Below are 23,695 nucleotides of genomic sequence, written 5' to 3' on the forward strand. Positions count from 1 at the left end.
CTGAAATCTGCACTAATATTTTACTTCTGCACTTCCATAATGGTAATAAAATGCATCTTGGTTCAATGCTGTCCTTTCAAAAGTGCTGACTTGCCTTGGGCTCCTGCCTCCCCTTGCCTCTGGCAATGGGGCTGATATCTATTTTGTTATAATCATGTCTTATTACTTATGATTCCTTTCCCTGCATTGACCAATGTTTTACCTAGCAAAATCAGATGATGCTCAGCTCCCCAAAAGAGCTCTACCCTTCATATCTTCCTTTCATTAATGGAATAACCTCTTTCCTGCTTTCTCCTGTGGTATTCATGTCCATAAAGACCAATTCAAATATCACCTTCTCCCTAAACCTTTTCTGAATCCTTCCTCTTCTGACCTTACAAAATCTCTGGTTTTGAAAAACTCTAATCCACATATCAAGGACAGCTGTGGTATAGCAGACAGAGCCCTGGGCTTGGGATTGGGAAGCCTCATCTTTATGAGTTCAAATTTGACCTCAGACATTTACTACCTGAACAAGTTACTTAACCCCGTTTGCCTTAGTTCCTCAACTATAAAATGAGTTAGAGAAGGAAACAGGGAAGCATTTCAGTATTTTTGCCAAGAAAACCACAAATGGGGTCACAGTCAAAATTTTTTAACTCTGTATTGCTAAGTACGGCTTCATTCTTAACTGGCTTCATCTCCTGAGATGGTAGAATGCTCTAGACACATAGGAACTGAGATGGAGGTGTGGCCAGAGGTCAGCGTCATAACCCAGCAGTGACACACACCAATCAGGTCTACAAAACTGATCTACTTCTGGCAGAGAAGGCATAGAACCGGAGGAGAGGCAGCATTTTCTTGCATTTACCAATCACATTTTCTAGCATTTCAGAAGACAAAGGTGAACCATTGAGACATATTTCGCACAGCTTTCAATTCTTATTTCCAAAGTGAAAATTTCATTACTAAACATAGAGTGCTTGATATGTGTTTCCAACTGCGAGATTTTCTTTGCATAAATGAAAACTCAATGGAAAACCACACATTCAAAATCTACTCAGATTTGCCTAATGTTATGCCCACAGCTTAAACCAAGAAGGTGGCTAGATGGGAAGTCCCGGGTTCAATCTGACCCCAGATACTTGCTAACTGTGTGATCCTGGACAAGTCACTTAACCCCAATTACCTAGCCCTTATCAGTCTTCTGACTTGGAACTGATGCTTGGTATTGATTTTAAGACAGAAGGTAACGGTTTCAAAAAAAAAAAAAAGATGATACTAGAAATCATGAAACTCTGGTTTGAGTCTCAGTTCTGTTCCCTGAGTTATCCTGGGCAAGTATATCTAGGGGAAAAAAGAAAAGAGAAATTTAAATAAATTAATTTTGATATAGCCTATATAGTTACATCAGAAATCAACCTTATAAGGTGATTCTGGTATTTTGTAATAAATGTTTTCCTCCCCTTAACTTTCTTTCTTTCTTTTTTTTTTTTTTTTTGGTAAAGCAAAATACAACAAAAATCCTGAAATTTTAAAAAACTAATGTTTAAAATTGAATGCTGAAATAATGGGTAAACTTGTAACACAAATCCACCTTATGGGGCATTGTTACATCTTGTATTATACCTTTCCCCATTTTATTTTGCGAGGAAAAAACAAATTAAAAAAAAACTTTGAAAAGTTTAATATTGACAGCATATAAACATAACAGCACTTAGCAAAGTGCCTAGCATATAGTAGGCATTTAATAAATGTTGATTAAGTCAACTCCATTGATCTTTAGCTTTCTCATTTATTATAAAATAGAATTTCTGTGACTCCCTATCAAATTAGGGGAAGGCATTATAAGATGTTATGAAAGATATTATATTATACCTCATAAAATTCTTTTCCTTCCCTTTCTTTACTGAACTATTTTTTTTCTTTTTCTTTTCTTTCCCCCTTGTTTCTCCTCCTTTTCTGAAGCTAATGTATTGCCAGTGTCATTTTGGGCTTTGCTTAGATTCTGTACGATCACTTGGGTATCAGGATGTTGCTGACATTCATGCTGATCAAACTGATCTTTCAGGAAATGCTGTCATATAATTTCTGATTTGTAAATGATTTTTTTTCTTTGGTAAGAGGTAAAGCAACAACTTGGAATGACCTGTGGTTTCCATTCTTAGATGACAGTTTTTGAACAAGCTTGAATCCCCAAGACTATATAAACAAATGTGACAATTGTGTCAAAAAGTGACTTCCCCTAGCATAGATTATCAGTAATTCAGTTAACTCCCAAATCCGCCTTTCTGCTCTAACCTCATCTAGATCAGCACCTCTAGGTGACCTCACTAGACACTGTTGCTTGCTGCCACTGAAATAAATGCAGATTTTCTTTCTTTTTCCTTTTTTAAACCTTTACCTTCCATCTTAGAATCAATGCTGTGCATTGGTTCCAAAGCAGAAGAGCAGAAAGGATAGGCAATGGGTGGCTGGCCCGGGGTTACATAGCTAGGAAGTGTCTGAGGCCAGATTTAAATCCAGGACCTCCTGTCAATCTCAATCCATCAAGCCTCCAAACTGCCCCCTCACAATGTTATTAAAAGCTGTGCTAAATATCTCTTCCCCCTCCCCTCTGTCACCATGGCTGTTCATCTTTTTCATCAGAGGTTAGAAATACACTTGCAATCTATTACCAAGTTGTAAGGACTCTTTCTCAGTCATATCTCAAAGATCTGCTCTTTCCTTTATTTAATTCCCCAGCAACTTAGCCCCAACCCTTCACCTTGGGTTCTTTAGACACACTCAGAGACCTGCAGAACTTCTGAGTTAAGAGATTTAATGGCTATATTTAATGGCACAGTCTGACCCCATGTATGAAAAAATAATTCCAGCTACAACATAGCTGACAAGCAAAACTCCAGCCTCTGCTTAGAGACCCCCAGGGAACTCACGATGACCTGGCACAGCTTGTTCAACTATTAGATAGCTCTAAAAGTTACGGAGGTTTTCTTTATATCAGACGTGTATTTGCTTCTGTGATTTCTACAAGCTGTTCCTAGGTCTGTCTCCAAGAGGATAAACAGTCCCTCTTCCACAGGACAGCCACTCAATCAATTAGTAAACATTTATTAAATGCCTCTAATGTGCCAGGTACTGGGCTAAGTTCTAGGAATACCCCCCCCCCAAAAAAAAGGCAAAAGATAGTCTCTGCCCTAAAGAGTTTACAATTGAAAGGAGGAGACAATACAAAGTCAGTGACATACAGGATAAAATAGGAAAGAATGAAGAGAGGGAAGGCACAGGAATTGAGAGAGGGATTTGAGTTGGAACTTAAAGGAAGTCAGGGCGGTCAGTTGGTAGAATTGAGGAGGGATGGCATTTCAGTCATCAAGGACAGTCAGAATGTACACAAATTAGATCAATCAGCCAAACAAAAGGTGTGATTTAAAAGCCTACTATGTGTCTGACATTCTGTGGTTGGATATAAAAGCAAAAATGAAACCATCATTGTCCTCAAGGAGGCTACATACTATCCAGGGAGTAATTAGATACAGAAATAAAAACATGTAAATAAATACAAGGCATTTTTTTTCCAGGGTTAAGGCAGATCCTGGGGTATCAGGAAATGCTTTATGGAAGTAAAATATTAATAGAGTTCTGAGGGAAAACAGCATTTTAAGAGGCTGAAGGGAAAGTCATGGAGATACAAAATGGAGTGTCTTGTGTGAAGAAGTACAGTTTGATAAATTTAATAAGCAGGCTACCTCTGCCTTTATCTAACTAATTGATTTTTTTTAAGGCTAAAGAACGGAGGAATAAACACATATCCTTGGGGTCTACATCTGGGGATCTTTCCCCTAGATAACACACACACATAATGCCTATTCTTTGGATATGGCCATTTAACAATCTCTCAGTTTTATTATGGTAAGGATCAACTCCCCTGTAAGAATGGTATGATATTCTTTATCAAATGCCATAGTAAGAGCTAGGTAAAGTTTATCTACAGTATCCACTGGATCTATGTAGATGTCAGTCTGTTAAAAAAAAAGGGAAATAAGTTCAGCCTGGTATCATTTTTTTTTAAACCCTTGTACTTCGGTGTATTGTCTCATAGGTGGAAGATTGGTAAGGGTGGGCAATGGGGGTCAAGTGACTTGCCCAGGGTCACAGTATCATTTGTTTTTGATGAAGTCATATTGGCTTTTATATTCTTATACATCCATTTCTGAATATTTGCTTACTATCTTTTTAAATAATATTTTTAAATTTTAGCTAGAAATCAGTCAGGTTCTCTGGCTGATAGTTCTTAGAATTAATTTTTTGCCTTTTTTTATTTCAAAGATATTTGATTTTCCCAATTATATGTATTAGTAATTTTCAACATATGTTTTCCAAAACAATAAAGTCCAAATGGTCTCCTTCCTTCCCTTCCCTCTCCCCACTTGGAGATGCTAAGCAATTTGATCTGGGCCATACATATATTAGCATCTTTTGCCTTTTTTAAAAAAAAATAGGACATTTTCCTCATCATTAATCCTGAGATCCCACTCCCCTTCTCCAAAGACTTAGAGATCACTGCCAAAGGTCCAACAAGGCCATCTACCAGTTGTTTTAGGAACCTGAGATGTAGTTCATTTGGCCCAGGGCTTTAGAATTCACCACAGGCAGCCTCAGAGCTATCTCTTTACTTATCTTGGTGATCAACTCCCTTTTGAGTTATCTTTGTTCTTTATTTTCAAGTCCAAAGATAATTCTTTTTTGAAGAGAAAACTAAAGCAAAATAAGGACTGGGAAGCTCTAGCTTGCTGGTCATCTGGTGGCACTGTCCCTTTTATTCTACACTGTGGGAGAGTGGCCTCATCCCTTCTTTGATCCTCCGCTTTCTCCCAAAATGTCTTAAAAAACAGAACAACAAAACCCTTGCTTTGGTTACCTTGGACTTTCTTTGCCAACCTCAGCTCAGGCTGAGCTTTCATATTCCAGATAATGATCTCACAGGACCTTGAGTGCCATGGTTTTATGTTCATCTTTAGCTACCTGCCTTTGTTTCCCTGTTCTATATGTCTTTTAAAAACTGAGAATGGTTTTCAAATTCCTTGTGTATCCACATTAGTCTTTTAGTCTTTCTAATTCTTTAAAATTACTGTTCTGGGTCTTCAGAGTTTCATTTTCTGTCCAGTTATCAGTTCCAAGGCAGAAGAGTAGTAAAGGCTAGGCAAACATACTTTTTCTTTCATTTTTTAAATTTTAAACCTTTACCTTCTCTTAGAATTAATATTGTGTATTGGTTCCAAGGCAGAAGAATGGTAAGAGCTAAGCAATGGGGGAAACTGACTTGCCCAGGGTCACACAACTAGGAAGCTTCTGAGGCCAGATTTGAACCTAAGAACTCTTACCTCTAGGCTTATTTCTCAATCTACTGAACCACCCAGCTGTCCTTCAGAATTTCATTCTTAAAAGATTCTTATCACTTATAAGCTGCCTCTCCCTTTAGAATATTACACTTTTTTATGGGTGCTAAATAAATGTAGATTAGCTTACTAATAGAGAATGTATCAAGAGAATAAAAATCTAAATTCAAGAGTTTTACTGCCAGAAGCTACCTTGGTCCCTTGGTGGGGGCACAGAAGAGACTTTGGTTTCTGAAAGCTCTTATCAATGGAGCACATCCTCTGGCAGGTGAAATGAAGCTCCATAGATTCAGCGTATGGGATCAGTGACAGATAGAACTTATCTTGGCAAAGTGGCAATGTGGATGCATTTTTTGGACAAAGCAATTTATGAAACCGTCTGTGAAAGCATGGAGAGGCATGTGGTCTGCGACTGGGTGAGGGAGGGCATAATGAAGTCACAGACCCATATAATGAGACATCATCCTCTGAAGGTCTACAGAAAAACATGATCTATGTATGATCCCCGATGGTCTGAGACCAGGCAGGAACATGTAATAAGGTCAACAATACAACAATACAAAAGCGAAGTAACAACTAAAAAAAACATGATATGATACAAGAGATAATGGGATTAAATTCCCAAAAAGTAGTATAGAAAAAGCTCTGAGCTCCGATGAGCAGACCAATTACCAGAGTCATGGGGTGTGTTGCAAGAACAGCTTCATTAATAAGAAGAAAAGTTTAAGCTGGACCTTATGAAGTTTTGACTAAGCTGAGAAAAGGAGGCTATTCTAAGTGGGTTAGAACACTGCATGGAAAGACATAAGCAAAAGGTATATACAATTGGTTAGAGAAGAAGAGGCCGTGAATACTAAATTATTCTTAAGATGTGGGATATTTTTGGGCATCTAGGTAGCTCAGTGGATGGAGAGGCGGGACCAGAGATGAGAGATCCTGGGTTCAAATCTATCCTCAGATTCATCCTAGCTATGTGACTCTAGGCAAGTCACTTTACCTGTTTCCTATCCCTTACTGCTTACTGCTTTTCTGCCTTGGAACCAATACACTGTATTGATTCTAAGACAGAAGTTAAAGGTTTAGCAAAAAAAAAAAAAAGACTTTGGATATTTCTTTCACGGCTGGGGCTACTCAGAAAAAGGAACCAAAGTAAAAAACATATTATATCTTCTATAGATTTTGGCCATCAAACTGACATGGTGAGCACAACCCCATTCTCGAATGTATTTCTTCATAGGATGATATTCTGCACAAGCAGCCTGGCTAGGGCTTCTCCCCTCTTCTTCTCCTCTCTACCTGGGTCTCTGATGCTTCCCCTCCAGCTTCATGATCTTGCATTTTCTCTCTATGTCATTGCATTAAAATAGGCTGAAGGCAAACAACTCACACAATCTAAGCAGAATATTTCATAGAGAGAAGTGAACCTAAGACATAATGGAGCCGCACCAGGTGATGTTGGAGGTGGCTTCCACAGCTGGTTCGGTGACCATCTGTTCCCCAAATGTCTCTCTGATCCCTCTTGTCCTTTCTGTCCCCACTGCTACCCACAAACTGAGGCTCTGTTTATCATGGACCTTTTGCCTCCACTTTAATTCCCAACCTTCAATTCTGCTTTTCATACCAATATCAGAGGACTCTTTCTATGCAGTAATCTGTGCCTTACATCCTCATCCTATTCTCCTCTGTGCTACAGAGTTCTCATATTGTACTGTATATTTGTCTACGTGTTCTGTTCCTCATTAGGATATAAGCTCCATGAGGATATGTATGTTAACTAGTTTTGTTCTTTCTCTCAGTAACTAGCACACAGTTCTCAATCATGTCCAACTCTTGGTGACCCCATTTAGGATTTTCTTGGCAGAGATCCTGGAGTGGTTTGCCATTTCCTTCTCTAGCCCATTTTGCAGATAAGGAAACTGAGGTCAACAGGGTGACGTGACTTGCCCAGGGACACACAGCTAGTAAGTGTCTGAGGCTAGATTTGAACTCGGGAAGAACTGGAGTTTTCCTGACTCCAGGTCAAGCATTTTATCCACCAAGCTACCTAGCTGCCCAACGGCCCAAAGTGAATGCTTACTATATACCTGGTGAATGAATAAATTTGTTGAAGGCACAAACAGGGTTGATTTGTATGTGGCACCTAGGTGTTGAAGTAGATTATTGGAACTGGAATAATAAAGACCTGAATTCAAATCTAACATGAAATACTAGCTGTGTGACTCTGGCCAAATCACTCAGTCTGCCTCCTGAATGGTAAAAAAAAAGTAATAACACTTACTTCTTTGGGTTATTATGATGATTAAATGAGATAATATTTGAAAATGCTTTGCAAATGTTAAAATGGTACATACATGTTAGCTATTATTTTGGACACAAGTGGAATTAGAACAGTAACTTAAATTTTAAAAAGTCTAAAACTAAGGGCAATTATTTTTTGAGAAAAAAGCCTCCCAATTTTATCCATTAACCATACAAATGTATTAGATTATTTTTCCCTCGTAAGAATCTACTATATTATTTTCAACTCCTGGTCTCTGACATTTTTGAAGAAATTAAGGAGGTAATAAAGACATGAAACAAGAAAAATATCAAAGTACATAAAAAGACCTAGTGTCCATCTGTCTGTCTCTGTCTCACACACACACTCACATACACACACACAGTGTTCCAAAGGTCTTCATGCAGCTTGAAGCCATTAAAGCTGGCCTAAGACTTTTGGGAAACCTTTCCTATATAAATTTCACAGAGAAAATATGTATGTGTTAGTAGCTCGGTGGAGTTAGGCGATTAAGCATCAAAACCAAATCTATTTTCTGTCAAATGAAATTGTTTACATCAGGATGCCCTGAAATCCAATGTAATCTGTCATCATTGGCCACTGAATAGATGGGGACAATTTCTAGGATTCAAGCCCTGAAGAACTGAAGGCACTTGCTGTTTCCTTAGTGAAGCATTCTAATACAAATGTTACCTCTTAAAGAAAATGATTCGCCACTGTCCTTGACCACTGAATAGAACAACAAAATACTATCAGCTGAAGAAATATTCCACTTGCAAATGGGCCAGAGCACTTCTCATGCTCTCCCCCAAGATAACAAAAGCTGCCATCCCTAAGATAACAAAAGCCAATAGCATCAGTGACCCTACACCAGACTTAGCTTTATATCGCAGGGAATGTCTAAATTGAGAGATGCATCTATAGATGTGTCCCTTGCTTGAAAATAAAGGGAGGAGGCTCCCCGAACTCTCTACAGATGCCTGGAGATAGTGTTTTTATTCCTGTAATAATCACACACATCCCAAAGGAGGCCTGCCTGCTGATACATTGCTATATCGTAAAAAAGAAGCCAACACAAAAGCTTTTCATCACGTAGTTTTCTCACTCTTTCCCTGCGGAATATTAAGAGCACCAATACTACAGACATCTTCTCTTCTCATATAGCTCACCATCCAAATAAACAGAAAAAAGGAAAGATTTATTGATTTGGAAAACCAACATTTCCAGGCAATATTTAACACAGCAGGAATGAGTGCCTCTTTCAAAATGATCCCACTGTGAGGTCCTAATAGATGAAGAGTCCCTTGGACTATACCTTGGGGTTGCCTCCACCTTCTTTGGCAGCATATAACATTTGCAGAGCAGATTCTGCCAGTGTCTTGGTCTGGTCCAGTACCGTCATTTGCTGTTGATGGTCCAGAATCTTAGATGCGACACCAACTGCAGCTAAGATCAAGGGTTCGAAGTAGCTTGCCAGCTGTGTGACCTTGCAATGAAAACATCCACAAAAAAAGGCATTCAATTTAATATGTCTGAAGCCATAATTTTTAGGGAAACTTGAGACAGAAATTAAAGAAGGATCAGATGTCTCTGCAGGAAGATATGCAACTTGGCTTTTGAAAACCCATCTATCATGAATATCTTAAAACTTATGAGAGTTCTGAACTGCCTTGAGGAATTTTACCTCTTCTTTGTGACCATTATAGGAGTATAGAAAAACTTGGTCCATGGTATAGAGTTCAAATGTGTCTAATGTTAAAACCAATTGTTTTAAAAAAAAACACTTTGAGGGCTTTTGAAAAAAAAATGGACCAGTGGTTCCCAAACTTTTTTGGCCTATCGCCCCCTTTCCAGAAAAAATATTACTTAGCCCCCTGGAAATTAAATTTTTTAAAATTTTAATAGCAATTAATAGAAAAGATAAATGCACCAGTGGCCATCACTGCCTCCCTGGATTGCTGCAGCACCCACCAGGGGGCGGTGGTGCCCATTTTGGGAATTACTGAAATAGACAATTGTCTCTTCTACTATATAAAGAAAGCTTAATAATTGATAGATGAGATAGATTCCTAAATTTCATGATAGAACCAAAAGACTAAATCGTTGGTACTTATTTCAAATGTCATCTGTTTTCTAGCAGAGTCCAAGATACCGCCATAAAGCTTAACTGAAAGGGGGGGGGGAGCAAAAAATCTTTTATCATTATCTTCAGACATTTAGCTTTGGATTTAGCCTAAGCTGATAAAAAGCTATTTGCCAAACTGCAAAGAGACAGTGATTGATTGGGTCTATCCTAAGGTTTCACTTAATGCTTTAAAAAAAGGAAGCAAATTGTTATCAGGCCCAGGTTTATAATCTGGATGCTAGAGGAAGAAAGGAAGGGCATTTTATGAGATTCCATAGAGATGAACCCTCTTGCCTAAGCTATGTGGTATGATGAAAATGAACATAATCATTGCTTTTTTTTTTAAATAAGAAGAATCTTGGTTTTACCATTCAGGCTACCCAAATATTGGTGGGCATAATGAATATTTCAGTTTCTTGATGCTCAGATGATAAAAAAAATGGGCTTTCAAAATAAAGCCAGTTTTCTAAAACCTTCCTTTTGAAAATGTAAACTTGATAATAATATGATGGAACTGAGCTCCAGAAAGATGCTATGAAAATAATTTGCATAAAGTTCCATCCCACATGTAATCATTTTAAATCCTCTTCTCGTATTTACAATTAAATCTCTTCTATAACAAATATGAGTAAGCTTGCAACTTTGGAAAATCTTTCAATCAATAAATATTTATTAATCCCTTATTATGTTCCAGGTACTGTGTTAAGTGCTGGAGAAACAAAGAATGACAAAAGACAGTTTCTGCTCTCAAGGACCTCAAGGTCTAATGGAGGAGAAAACAAATAAATGACTATTGTGACTTTGAACTGGCAGATCTTTGACATTTTTGTTTGTGAAGTCTTAATGGTGCATTGGTATTAATCTTGCATTTTCAATATACTGTGTGAATCTATTACTAGACATGATTGTGAAATGTAATCAGAAAATTATCTAGCTTTTGGGTCACCTCATGGTTCTGTGTTAGACTAAATAGAATGCTAGTTCTTGAACTTTATAATGTAACGTGGAAAGAAAGACCTTTTCACCTGGAGAGGTAGTGAATAGTTCTGCTGTATATATAGAGACAGGGAAGGACTACAAGAAGGTGGATGGGTGGACAAAGGACCCTGTGGCAACAAGCGGGCAGGCAGGAGCAAAGTGAAACCTGTATGTATTTCTCTAGATGTAGAAGTCAGAATGGAATCTCTATTGGCCAACAGTGACCCAGAAATAATAATTTTGATTTATTTCATGATTATTAAGTTAGGAAAAAGGTTTCCTGAAAAGCTTGTCTTGCACATAGCTTCAGAAAGACTAGTGACAGTTTCCAATGCATTCTTCCATGGCAAGGGACAGTTGTTCTCCTAAAGGTGTCACTATTTTTTTTTTTTGCATACTGGGTGCTGAAGCTGTGAGGTATTTCCTATATTTATCAGAGAGAGATTCACATAAGATGTTCTGGGAATTTGAAAATTGCAAGCACTCTATAAGAAATGTCATTTTAAATGTATATTTCATTCATTTAATTGAAATATTTCTTTTTTTTAAGCTAAATTAAAAAATAAAACAAAACCCTTACTGTCTGTCTTAAAATAGATACTAAATATAGGCTCCAAGTTATAAAAGTGGTATGTTTAAGGTGATTAGGGTTAAGTGACTTGACCATAGTCACACAGCTGGGAAGCATCTGAGGCCAAATTTTAGCCCAGGACCTCTCATCTCCAGGACTACTTTATCTACTGTGGCACACCTAGCTGTCCCAAATCAGGAATTCTGAGTCTTTTTTTTTGGACCTCTGTTGAAGCCCATAGATTGTCTTCTCAGAATGTTTTTAAGTGCATACAATAAAATTTAGAATTACAAAGGAAACTAACTATTATGAAATAAAGTCATAAAAATATCTTTTAAAACCAAGTTCAAAGACCACAGGTTAAAAACTCTGCAAGTTTTTTGAGAATGGTTTAAGAGAATGTCATTTAGTGAGAATTAAATCTAGCAATTGAAGAGAAACAAATGAATGTCTTTGTGCCATAAAGTAAACTTAGATGGAATACAAGTGGGCTTATTTTAAACTACCACAGTTCAGATTAAAAACTCTGTGAGACACTTTTCTTTTTAAAGTTGTTGGCCTGTTGTCTCCTCTTCAGACTGTGAACTCCTTGAGAGCAGAGACTGTTTTTTGCTTTCTTTGTATCCTCAAAGATTAGCACAATGGGGGGCAGCTGGGTAGCTCAGTGGATTGAGAGTCAGGCCTAGAGACAGGAGGTCCTAGGTTCAAATCCAGCCTTGGCCACTTCCCAGCTGTGTGACCCTGGGCAAGTCACTTGACCCCCATTGCCCACCCTTACCACTCTTCCACCTATGAGACAATACACTGAAAGTTAAGGGTTTAAAAAAATAATAATAATAAAAAAAAAAGATTAGCACAATGCCTGCTTTAGCTGATAGGCTAACTGATTCACTGATTGATTAAATGAAATAATGAATATCTTTCTTTAATTCCTGTTATCTTAATGTTAAAATCACCTGAATAAAAGTTCTCAAAATATAGGAAAATAGGGCAAAAAGCAACTGGGGAAGAGGTAATTGGGCAAATGTGTGAATAAATGCAAACAGCAATTTTTAGGGAATATGTTGCTTTCAAGAAAAACTGACACAAAGTCAGATTTTGAACCTATATCTTTTGAATAAAAAATCTAATGATTTTCTACTCTTTCACACTCTCTGAGTGTATCAGGAGGAAAAAGATGGATTCCAGTGGAAAACTTTGTCATCCATCAGCAAACGCTTTTAGGTTATTTTGGCATAAAAAACAAACAAACAATGGGGCAACTAGGTATCACAGGGGGCATAGTAGGTCCTGAAACAATTTCATTTCTTGAATGTGCGCTAGGATAAGAGTGAGTGATATTTTCTGTACCTTCATGTAGTGTTGGAAGCAATCTTTCAATGTACCTGACAGAATGACAGGAGAGATTTGGGGGGAGCATAATCAATTAAAATACTTCTCCCTCTCTAAGCATATATGGATGGACATGTGCTTGTGCATACAAGCGCACAGACACACACACATGCTCGAAAGAATCACATCAGACCAGAATACCTTGTGTCCCAGCTGGGCTGCTTCTCCTCGAGCTGCTGTAGCAATGGGATCGATAAGGTGCCCGATTTCCTGGACCACTGATGTCAACTGTTCCTGCAAAGCCTGATAAGGAAAGACATTGTCAGGTTCGCCCTCAATAATTTACTCACAGGGCTGCCCTGATTCAAATAAGACAGGTATGCATAGAGACAAAGTCTCACAAGTGGGTGCAGGTTTAAGTGGACAATCATGGAACGATTCACTCTGGTTCACCTTTGTAGCAAGGGTCCACACGCTGCCCTGCGGCCAGCAGCCTAGAGAAGCCGCTTTCGATATAAAGCCAGAGGTGGGCTCAGAAAGTCTCTCTTACCACTGCTTGATAGCTCCAAGTTGCCTCCTATATATTCCAGCCTTAGCAGGTGAGGTGTGACAAGTAGTGTCTTCATTTTTATTTGAATATCATTAGAAAATCACTGAAACTATTGAGCAAGACACAAAGGAACCTGGTAAAAATAGCCAACAGGTATTAAAAAAAAGTTTATAGTGGGCACTGAAGTTACCCCTCAGCTATTTTAGAACCAATTCACTAAATAGCAAAGATAATTAAAAAAAAAGAGTTGGGATTAATTTCTAAAACACCATGCTGGAGACTGTGCCCAGCAAGGTGCTCTCAGGGGAGGCCCCAAAAATTCTCTTACATGAGGAGATTGTAACCACTAAAAATACTCTAATGTAATTCTTACTAGTTTTTTTTTTTGAATCTTAGACCTAAAGATTTAAACTGGATTCTGGAAAAATGTCAAAGTTAAAAGAAGATTTTGGAACCTTTTCTTGCAACTACAGAGAACCCCTAAAAGTCAGAGAATAAGTTATTTGATGATTATCTAAAAATAAGTATTAGTTTATGAGGCAGGAATTTTCATTTAAAAATGAATGTCTCAGAAATCTGAAACACTGTGTGTGTGCACTGCTTGCTTCCTTGCACACATGTGTACAACACCAGATGATTCAAGGCAAAAATACATGGCTACAATGCACCGCCACTCATGAGAAATGAGATTGGCCTTCGTGGTAGGCAATTTTGCCAGATCACTGTTGTATATGAGCCTTATGTTTAGGAGATCTTTACTCATTGAATATAATGAGAAAAACAGCCTATGGAACAACCACAAAAACATCCTGGGAAAGAAAAAATGGCTTCCAGGAGGCTTCTGCTAATTGCTTGTCATCACAATGACAAGTATATCCACAGTGTGACTCTAGCCAAGAACAGCAAAACATTCCACATACACTGAGTTGCTACAGATGGGTTATGAAATGGAGTGGGTCACAACAGTGGAGAACATGCATTTGGAAAGGAAAGATTTTTTTTTCTGGGCAACCAAACCAAACCAAACTCCAAATCCTACTTGTTAAAAATTTTTATGACCTTAATTTAGAAAGCCAATTAAGGCATTTTAAATATTATAGAGAAACTTTTTTGTGGGGCTGGCAATCCCCAGCTGGAATGGAGGGCCAGGCACTATCTTTTCTTTTAGTCTTTGTGTCCCAAGCTCCTACCACAGTGCCTGGCACAAGCTTGCTGATTAATTGATTGATCTAGGTTGGAAAGAGAACAAGTTTAAGCTGAAAAGCCCAGGTTTTGTTTATGTTCTGATTGAGGCCTCTCCTGATCCCTACAGCTGCTGGTGCCCTCCATCCTAAACTTTAATCACCAGGTATATATTTGCATTTATTAACTTTAAATTCATACTCTATCTTTTTATGTACTTTTTGTTTCCCCCATTAGAATATAAGCTCTTTGAGAGTAAGACTTGTTTCATTCCCACTACTTGGGTCTACCACACTCCCTGGTGTAGAACAGACACTTAATACTTGGTTGATTGATTTGTTGAGTGATACATTATGAGGGCTTGAGATGGATGGGAAGACTAATTGCCAGGGCAGGGATTCAAGAGTAGGAAGTCCATATTATATGAGGAAGCCAAAATACAGGAAATAATCCTTTGTTTGCTTTAGTTTGATTCTTCAAAGATCCTATCTTTTTAATTGCTATTTCTTGCATTCCAAAATTCTAGATGGAAGAATCTGCACTAAAATGTTTTCTTATTCAACTTCCCCTTTTATGCCATGGGCTCATATATTATTTCCTCCTTCCAAAATGCCTCCACAGGCTTCTTGGGTGTGAACATTTGACTGGGTCCATTATAAATTTATGCCAGCTAATCTTAACTGGTCTTTCACTACAACAAGGAAATACTTCTATTTCTCTGTATTGTATTTCCTGTAACTCATCACAGCAGCTATAATAAACTTTTTCTCCTTTTAAAATAATCATACCATTCTTGACCTTCCCTTCTCCACCCTCTTCCTGAATTCTTTCTGAAGAGTTCCTCACTACATACTTAAATGGGAAAAAATTGAGGTTATTCTTGAGAATTCCCTCTTTTCCCTTCCTCTTCATCTTACTTCCCACTAACACCTTCCCTAAAAATCTTCTCCTTTACTTCAGCCTCTGATGATTTCACCCTTCTGCTTGCTACTCTTTTTTTTTTTTAAACCTTTACATTCTATCTTGAAGTCAATACTGTGTATTGGCTCCAAGACAGAAGAGTGGTAAGGGCTAGGCAATGGGGGTTAAGTGACTTGCCCAGGGTCACACAGCCAGGAAGTGTCTGAGGCAATATTTGAACCTAGGACCTCCCATTTCTAGGCTTGACTCTCAATCCACCGAGCTACCCAGCTGCCCATTGCTTGTTATCTCTTCTACATGTACCTATGATCCCATTTCCTTCCATTTACTCTAGCACAATATTCATGATAACCAATACTCTCTTTAATCTTTTACGTTTTCCTTTCTAATGACTCCTTGTTGTCCATAAACATGCTTAAATTTCTTTAAAAACAAACAAGAAGTTCAATCACATTATTTAGAAAAAGTCCTGTGAAAATTTATTACATGTAATTAGCAAAAAAATGTAATTTAAAAATCCTTACTTGATTGTCCATAAACATGCCTAAATTTCTTAAAAACAAACTAAACTCTTACTCATCCTACCATGCTCACCAGCTATCTCTTTTTCTTTTTTCAGCTAACCTCCTTTACTAATCTTTCTATGAATGGTACCTCTATTTCTCCCCTCAATCTTTTCTAAAAAGTCTTTAATCTGGCACCCAATTTTTATCACTGAAATGAATTTACTAATGACCACCTACTTAACAAAAGTACCAAGGTGGCTTTTTGACTCCATTCTCTCTTCATTCTCTTGCTACCTGCCTGACCATTCCCCTTCAGGCTATTTTACTAGATCTTAATCCATGTCAAGCAGAGATAGTGCAGCAGTCCTGAACAGTTTTCTCCTTTTTCTTTATATTTTGTTATTTGGTAATCTAATCCTTTCCCATAGGTTTAATGAACATCTTGATGGAGAGGCTTTTCAGGTCTAGTTTTTTTACTGAGCTCTAGTCCTACATCACTAACTCCTTGCTGAACATTTGGAATCATAACATTTCTATTGATCCCCCCAATTTTCCCCTCTTCTAAACATCTCCTCATGGGTAAGGGGTTCTCCTGTCCTTGGAGTCATTCAAGAGTCAAAACAGCACCACCCTTGGCTTATTACTCTTTCTCACCTATTGTGTCCAAATTTTATAATTTCTTTCTCTATAAAATCTCATTCTCTCCATGCACAAAGCCATTTTTTGGTTCAGGTCCTCATCATTTCTCTCCTAAACTATTACAATAGTCTTCTAATTGGTCTCACTACATGAGTATATCTCTTTTCTAATCCATCCTCCATTTAATATCAAAGTAATTTTCCTAATGGATAGATCTAACCATGCTATAAACTCCAGTGGTACCTTATCCATATCCCAGTGATCCTTCTGGGATAAAACAGAAAATCTTTTGGCTTTAAAATTCTTCATAACCTGATGCTTTCCTGTCTCTGCAATCTTTTTACATTGTACCTCTCACCACACATACTCTGTGATCCAACCATCCTAGCCTACCTGCCTTTCATGCACATGACATTTTTTGTCTTCTCTTTTTGGCTTTTTGGCTCTCTCTTCCAAACCTCCAAATTTTAGAATTTCTGGCTTCCTTTAATAGCGAGTGCTCACATAACTCTAAGGTTTGCAAAACACCTGACAGAGATTAATTTCATTTGATCTTCATAATAGCTCTAAGAGGTGGATAGTATTATTATCCTCATTTTACAGATAAGGAAATTGAGACACAGAAAGGGTAAATGAATTGCCTCGGATCATATAGCTCATCAGTAGTACCTGGAGCAGGATTTGAATTTAGGCTTCCCTGACCCTATCCACTAAAAGGCATAGCTATCTTTAACTTTCAGGCCAAGCACCATCTCTTACAGCTGCCCTTTCCTTGTGCTACCTTCTGTTGTCTCCTTTTTTATCCTATATATTCTGATTTATATATACTATCTTCCCCATTAGAATATAAGCTCCTTGAGGGCAAAAATATTTTTTTTGCTTTTTTCTTTACATGCCTTGGCTATATAGCACAATACCTGGCACATCATAAGTATTTAATAAATGCTTGTTGTTTTTTTGAATAATGTTGGGTCCCGTAACTCTGACAATCCACTATCAATTTCAAGAATTAAGAATATACTGGGCAGAGGCATTTAGATAGCTCATTGGATAGAGGAGGCAGGCCTGGAGATGGGTTCAAATCTGGCCTCAGATACTTCCTAGCTACATGGCCCTGGGGAAGGTCCTTAACCCCAAATGCTTAGCTCTTCCCACTCTTCTGCCTTGGAACTGATCCTTAGTACTGATTCTAAAACAGAAAGTAAAGGATTTTTTGTTTTTTTAAATCTATTGAACAACATATTCTTCTCTTCTTTCTGCTCTTCCATAAATTAGCAATGACAGATAAAGACTGAGAGTAGAGTTATAAGATAAGCCTATTTCACAGTATAGAAACAGTAAAGTAGGTGGCACCAGCTTTTAGGCTCTCAGAGGAACTGCTTGAATGATGGAGAAGGAACCTATCACTCTTTCCACTAGTTTCTGGAAAGATTGTGGATGCAGAGATTGTGGAAAGAGATCTCAGAGAGCTTTTCTGCAAATGACAGAAACTTGGTAGAGATGGCTTAACAGATTGGATGAGAGAGAGTCAGAATGTAAAAAATGACAGGCTAATAGGGATGAATCTAATCAGATGAAAAGTAATTAGTATATCTTATGCTTGAGTTCAGAAAGTCACTTTTTCAAGTATAAGGGGGGGAATGTTTACACAGTTTGTCTGAAATGGACCTGAAGGTTTTAGAGGATTACAAATGCAATATGGGTCTGAAGTGAGAGGTGGCAGGACAATATTGCAATAACCCAAAACTCGAACAAAAACTTGGGTTGGCATGGGAAACACAGCTTCCAGGTGTTAGTCCAGCTGTCTTCTTTCCTGAGACAGACTCCTCTTCATTATTATGTTTGATGTTGGGTGCCCACTGAGGAAAGACACTTGTAAGTAAGAGTTTCTGAAGGAAAAAAGCAGAATGTTGAAAGCCTTAAGTCTATGTATCTGAAGGAATGGATTCCTTCTTGCTTAGTATCTTTAAATAGTCTAGAATGGCCACATGTTGGGAAAGTTATAGTAGGGATTCCTTTTCAATGAAATATTTCATGCTTTTTTCTGATTTCTTTTTCATTCTTTTGATTTTGTTTTATTGCTTCTTTATGTCTTATGAAAACATTAGCTTCTAGTTGCTCAATTCTAGTTTTTAAGAAATCATTTTCCTCCGTCAGGTTTTGAGCCTTCTTTTTCATTTGGCCCATTCCTTCTTGCATTGCTTTTATTTCTCTGTCTCATTTTTCCTTTGCCTCTCTTAATTGCTTTTTGAAATTCTCTTTGAGCTCTTCCAGAATCTGCATCCAATTCATATTTTTCTTTTGGATTTTGCATGTGTTAGCCATGCTTTCATTGTTCCCTTCTGTGTCTGTGCCTTGCTCTTTGTCTCCACAAAAAATTCTCTATAGTTAGATGCTTTTTTTGTTGTCTGCTCATTTTTCTAACCTTTTTATAGGTAGGCTTTGCTCTCTGGGAGGTTAGGGTATCCTCTTAAGCTTTAACTCTTCTTTACTGTTACCCTCAACTTTTTTTCTGGGTTTCTTGGGATTCCTTTACAGATATGAATGGGACTAGATGGTCACTGAGATCCTTTCAGATCTGGAAGTCTGCCTCCTGCCACGGCCTTGGCACTGCCTACAAGTTCAACTCTATTAATTTTAATCCCCATCCCCCAAACTGATACATTTTGATTTGGTATAAACAAGTTCCTTTATAAACTGCATTCCCAGAACTCATCATGGAGCCAAGAAATTGGCTAACTAGTAATCTTAGCCCTTACTGGTTGTTATTGTCTCTACAATGAGGGGCAGCTAGGTGGCTCAGGGGAAAGAGAGCTAGATCTAGAGATGGGAGATCCTAAGTTCAAATATAGCCTCAGACACTTCCTTGATGTGTGACCCTAGGCAATTCACTTAACCCCCATTGCCTATCCCTTACTGTTCTTCTGCCTTGGAATAAATGTACAGAATTAATTCTAAGGAAAGAAGGTAAGCAAGTTTTTTTTTTTTTTTTTTAAAAGAGCACTTAGAAGGAAGATGGAAAAAACAACAATAGAAAGGGAACTTGCTATTCCTTTTAGAAATGAAAAAAAATTTCTACCTCCCAGTTTCAGGAAAAAAGAACTCAACAATTTATAAGACTGATAGTATAGTAGATAAAGACTTCATGGTAATGGATGTTAATGGTAATTGGTCATAGTAATGGTAAAAGTAATAGTAATGCTAATGCTAATAGTAATAGATGAAAGGTTATATAACTAATAATCGTGGAATAAAAATTTTTATCTCAGTAAAGTCGGCTTGCATTTGAGTTTAAAGGCTGAATCAGATGATTTGATCAATGCATTTTCTCCCAGTTAATGCACACAGATATATTCAAAATTTATGTCCCAAGGTCTGCTCCAATGATCTTCTAAATTGAATTTAGAAACCCTGGGTTAATAACACACTCCATCTTTTCTTCCATTTCTAATTTCTTTACTGTTTTCCATTTTCACATTCTGTACCTACCACTGGCAGGCACCATCTTCTTGATTTACTAAAAGGGAAACCCTGGCCTCCTCTTAATTTCAAGTTTCAAGTATTAGCATCCCTTTTCTTCTTTCTGTGATCCATTCTATATTCTATGTCCCATACCTACCTTACTTCCTTCACCCTAGGATTAAGCACCTTAGATTCACAGAAGGAGGATTTAGTTAATAACTTAGACCTAAGCAAAAAAATTTTTGCTCTTCACAGAATAACATAATCTCAAAGTGAAAAGGGACATCAAAGTCACTTAATCAAATCTGTTCCTGAACAAGAATCCCTTCTACAATCATAGAATGCCTACTTAGAAACCTCCAGTAAGACCTGCCTACTAGTCTATTGAACTTCTGTATTGCTCTGATTCTTAGGGGAAATTTTCCATTTATAGAACTGATATCTGTTCATTGACAGCTTTTACCCACTGCTCCAAAATCTTCTCTCTGGGGCTACGAAGAATAAATTTAATCCCTCTTCCATTTAACAGCTTTCTGAATAGTTGAAAACAGTTAACATTAAATGTCCTTAACCCCTCCTCCCCCATTTTTTCCCTCATTAATTAAAAAGAAAAAAAAATTTGTTAAGCATTTTGCAAACCTTAAACCTTACTATTACTATTATCAATAGAATTATTACTAATATTCCCAGACACCCGCATGTTTCTTCCTCCTCCTAGATTGCACTGGGCTGCTGCAGGTTTGAGAATTTAAGAGCATCGATACACAGTGAAACATCTGACAAGGATTCAGGACCTCGATGCTAAATCTCTCTACAACATTCTCTAGTTTTCAGTGGGTAAGCAGAGTAAATGATATTTGAATAGCATTCATTACCTCAACAGAAATGTCATCCCTCGTGGCCAGATTCTGACTGACCGCAGCCAGGGAGGCTTGCTCAATATCTCGGATGCACCTATTGATGCCATCGATGGAATAGTCACATTCTCTCTGGCCTGGAGCTTTATCCCTGAAACAAAGAGAACCTTTTCATAAGGAAAAAAGGAGAATCCAGTTTCCTTTGGGACATCACATTAATGATTAACTCACTGGGGATCTCTGATCATGTGTCTTCTTTCATCATGTTATTTAAGCAATAAATCCTGATCCGATTTTCTAATACTTACTTATAAATCTGAGTTCTATATTATCTCTGGAGTGAGACTCTTGGGACATCCTGCCATGCCAAGATGAAGGAAATTGTAGAGAATTATCCTCAACTTGCGAGTCTATCAATACTTGAAGGATATACTCTATTTCGGGAATCTCTTTAATAGAATATTAATTATAGTATAGAATACATAGTAATAGAAATCTCTTTAGCTATTGCCCAAATACTCCACGAATGGCCTAGCTTTTGGAATGTGGGCTAATGTTTCACACTGGTTTGAGTATAATGCCATTATAAAAAGTAGGTTCAAATCCTACCTCAGACACCACTTTGTGCCTCAGTTTCCTTATCTGTAAAATGGGGATAATAAAAGTACCTATCTCATAAGGTTGTTTTGAGCATCAAATAATATATAGAAAGCATTTTTCTAAACCTTAAAGCACTATATTTTAACAATTATTCTTATAATTATAAAAGGGGAGTTCTGTTTCCAGTAAAAATGAGCTACATTGACCACATTATGTAGTACTGACAGAGCTCCTAGTTGTATTAAGGATAAGAATAATACCTAATGGATTTTTCTTTGCATGGGTTGTGAGAATTTCACAGTGATGATTTAGAACATAAAGGAAGAAAGTGCTAGTTATTCTATGACCTTCCCAAGTAAATGAGAAACAAAGTTTAATTGTGTAAAGGGAAGGATTCGTTTACTCCCTCTGTACAGAATTAAATCTTAACTGTTTAAAAACGTTATGCTCTAAGCAAGGAATGTTTTTCAGAGTCCTAATATGACTGGAAATGTCAGAGGCACCCATAATTTTAGCAGGGCTTGAAATGTTCGTATGATTTTACTAGTGAATTAAATTAACCCTCCAAACTCTGTTTTAGGGCAGAACAACAAGCACTGGTTATCCTTGACTGAGCATCTGGGTGACTCAGGTGATAGACAACATTGACATTCAGATAAAACTGTATCACGGTTAAATCCCAGTTCCTTCAGTGTGGTGGAAATTTGGAGCTAGGAGACTAGTTCTAGCTTTGCCACTAATTAGTAGCATAACCTTGAGCAAATCAATGAATTTTAGGCTCCCCACCTGCAATACAAGGATGATGATAATGGCAGGACTGAAAACATGATTGTTTGAAAGATCAAAACAAGCAACAGATATAATTTGAAACTGCAAGTCCTGATGCTAATATAAGGTATGATTATCGTATTGTTGGAAAATGTGATTGTGAGCCATTCGGAAGACACTTACCTAATGGAAGTGATGAGGCTCTTAATTGAGTCTGATACAGTATGAGAATGTCCAGCAAGGACAGACCAGGTTGGGGGGTCTTTAGGATTGATGGCCAAAGAACGAGCAGTCCTGATCAGGAAAGATGAACTCTCCAACATGGTCTTAGCTGAGACCAGGATAGGTTCCTGTGCCCGAGATCCCTGTGAAAAATAAAGGAGAGTTGTTGTTAGTTTGGGAAAGATGAAGTTTAAGTTGGAGGCAGAAATATAATCCTTGAGGATGGCATATATTAAAGAGACGCATCTACACCATCTTCTGGGATTTGTATTTGTATCCTTTCAGGTTTACTAATGGGTATTGAGAAGCAGCATAGTATTACATAAAAGCCATGAAATTAGAGGACAAGGAAAGGCATGATTCTGTGGTCCAAGATTTAATCACATATTCTAGGAAAGAAGAATAGAGAACAATCTATAGACATGGAGTGATATTCCTGAGGACAAGGTATCCATAGCTCCAGTCTTATCACTGATGGCAGAAGGGGTCCAAAAAAAAAATATATATATATATAGGACTATCATTTGAGAGATTTTTGGAATCATTAACCAGAAAGAAGACTCTTGAAGAGCATGAGCAAAGCAATCCATATTATAATTTTCTTATGAATACACACTCCAACCCAATAGCACCCAAAGGATGTGCAAAATTTGTGTGTTGTTCAGGCATTTCAGTCCTATTTGACTCTCTGTGACCCCATTAGGGGTTTCCATGGCAAAGATAATGGAAGTAGTTTGCCATTTCCTTCTCCAGGTCATTTGAAAGATGAAAAAACAGATAGAGGGTTAAGTGACTTGCCAAGAAACAGCAGGTAAGTGTTTGAAGCCAGATTTGAACTCAGGAAGATGAGCCTTCCTGATTCCAAGCCTAGTGCTCTATCAATTGTACCACCCAAATAACCATCAAACTTATGTGCATGTTATTGGTTCACACAGCATCATAGGATCATAACCTTTAACCTACATTGAATTTTAAATACTGTTTTTAATTTTAAATAATCAATTATTCATATGATTATCTGGTTTGTGGTTATCTAAGGCTTTGCCATTTTCTCTCCATTATTGCCTATTAACATCTAAGAGGGGAGAGGCACAGTTTTATTTTTAATACCAATATGGTAATTTTACTACTTGTTAGTAGCAGATGAGAAACTTGAAAACTACTATATGAAAATGAGGGTTTTGAATTATCTGTGAATTTCAATGGTCTGTATTATTCCAGAAAAACAAGAAATTGAGAGATGGTTATGGTTACTTGAGTAATAATCTATGCATAGACCTTGAACTCACAACATGACTATTTTCTCTTTACTTTCTCTTGTCCTAC

At 37.5% G+C, this 23,695-nt stretch overlaps 1 protein-coding gene across 1 annotated transcript in view; it reads right to left on the minus strand.

Annotated features, from left to right (window-relative positions):
• The window catches only part of TLN2 (talin 2), a 252,871-nt gene that overhangs the window by 96,173 nt on the left and 133,003 nt on the right, over positions 1–23,695 (minus strand). Inside the window, exons 36-39 of the mRNA XM_044660127.1 lie at positions 22,331–22,512; positions 20,798–20,930; positions 12,864–12,965; positions 8,972–9,142 (exon numbers count right to left, since the gene is read on the minus strand). Coding sequence (XP_044516062.1) covers positions 8,972–9,142; positions 12,864–12,965; positions 20,798–20,930; positions 22,331–22,512 — 588 coding nt within the window. The remainder of the gene's footprint in view (positions 1–8,971; positions 9,143–12,863; positions 12,966–20,797; positions 20,931–22,330; positions 22,513–23,695) is intronic.

This window comes from Gracilinanus agilis, chromosome 2 (genome assembly GCF_016433145.1).
Source record: "Gracilinanus agilis isolate LMUSP501 chromosome 2, AgileGrace, whole genome shotgun sequence".
NCBI classification, from domain to species: domain Eukaryota; kingdom Metazoa; phylum Chordata; class Mammalia; order Didelphimorphia; family Didelphidae; genus Gracilinanus; species Gracilinanus agilis.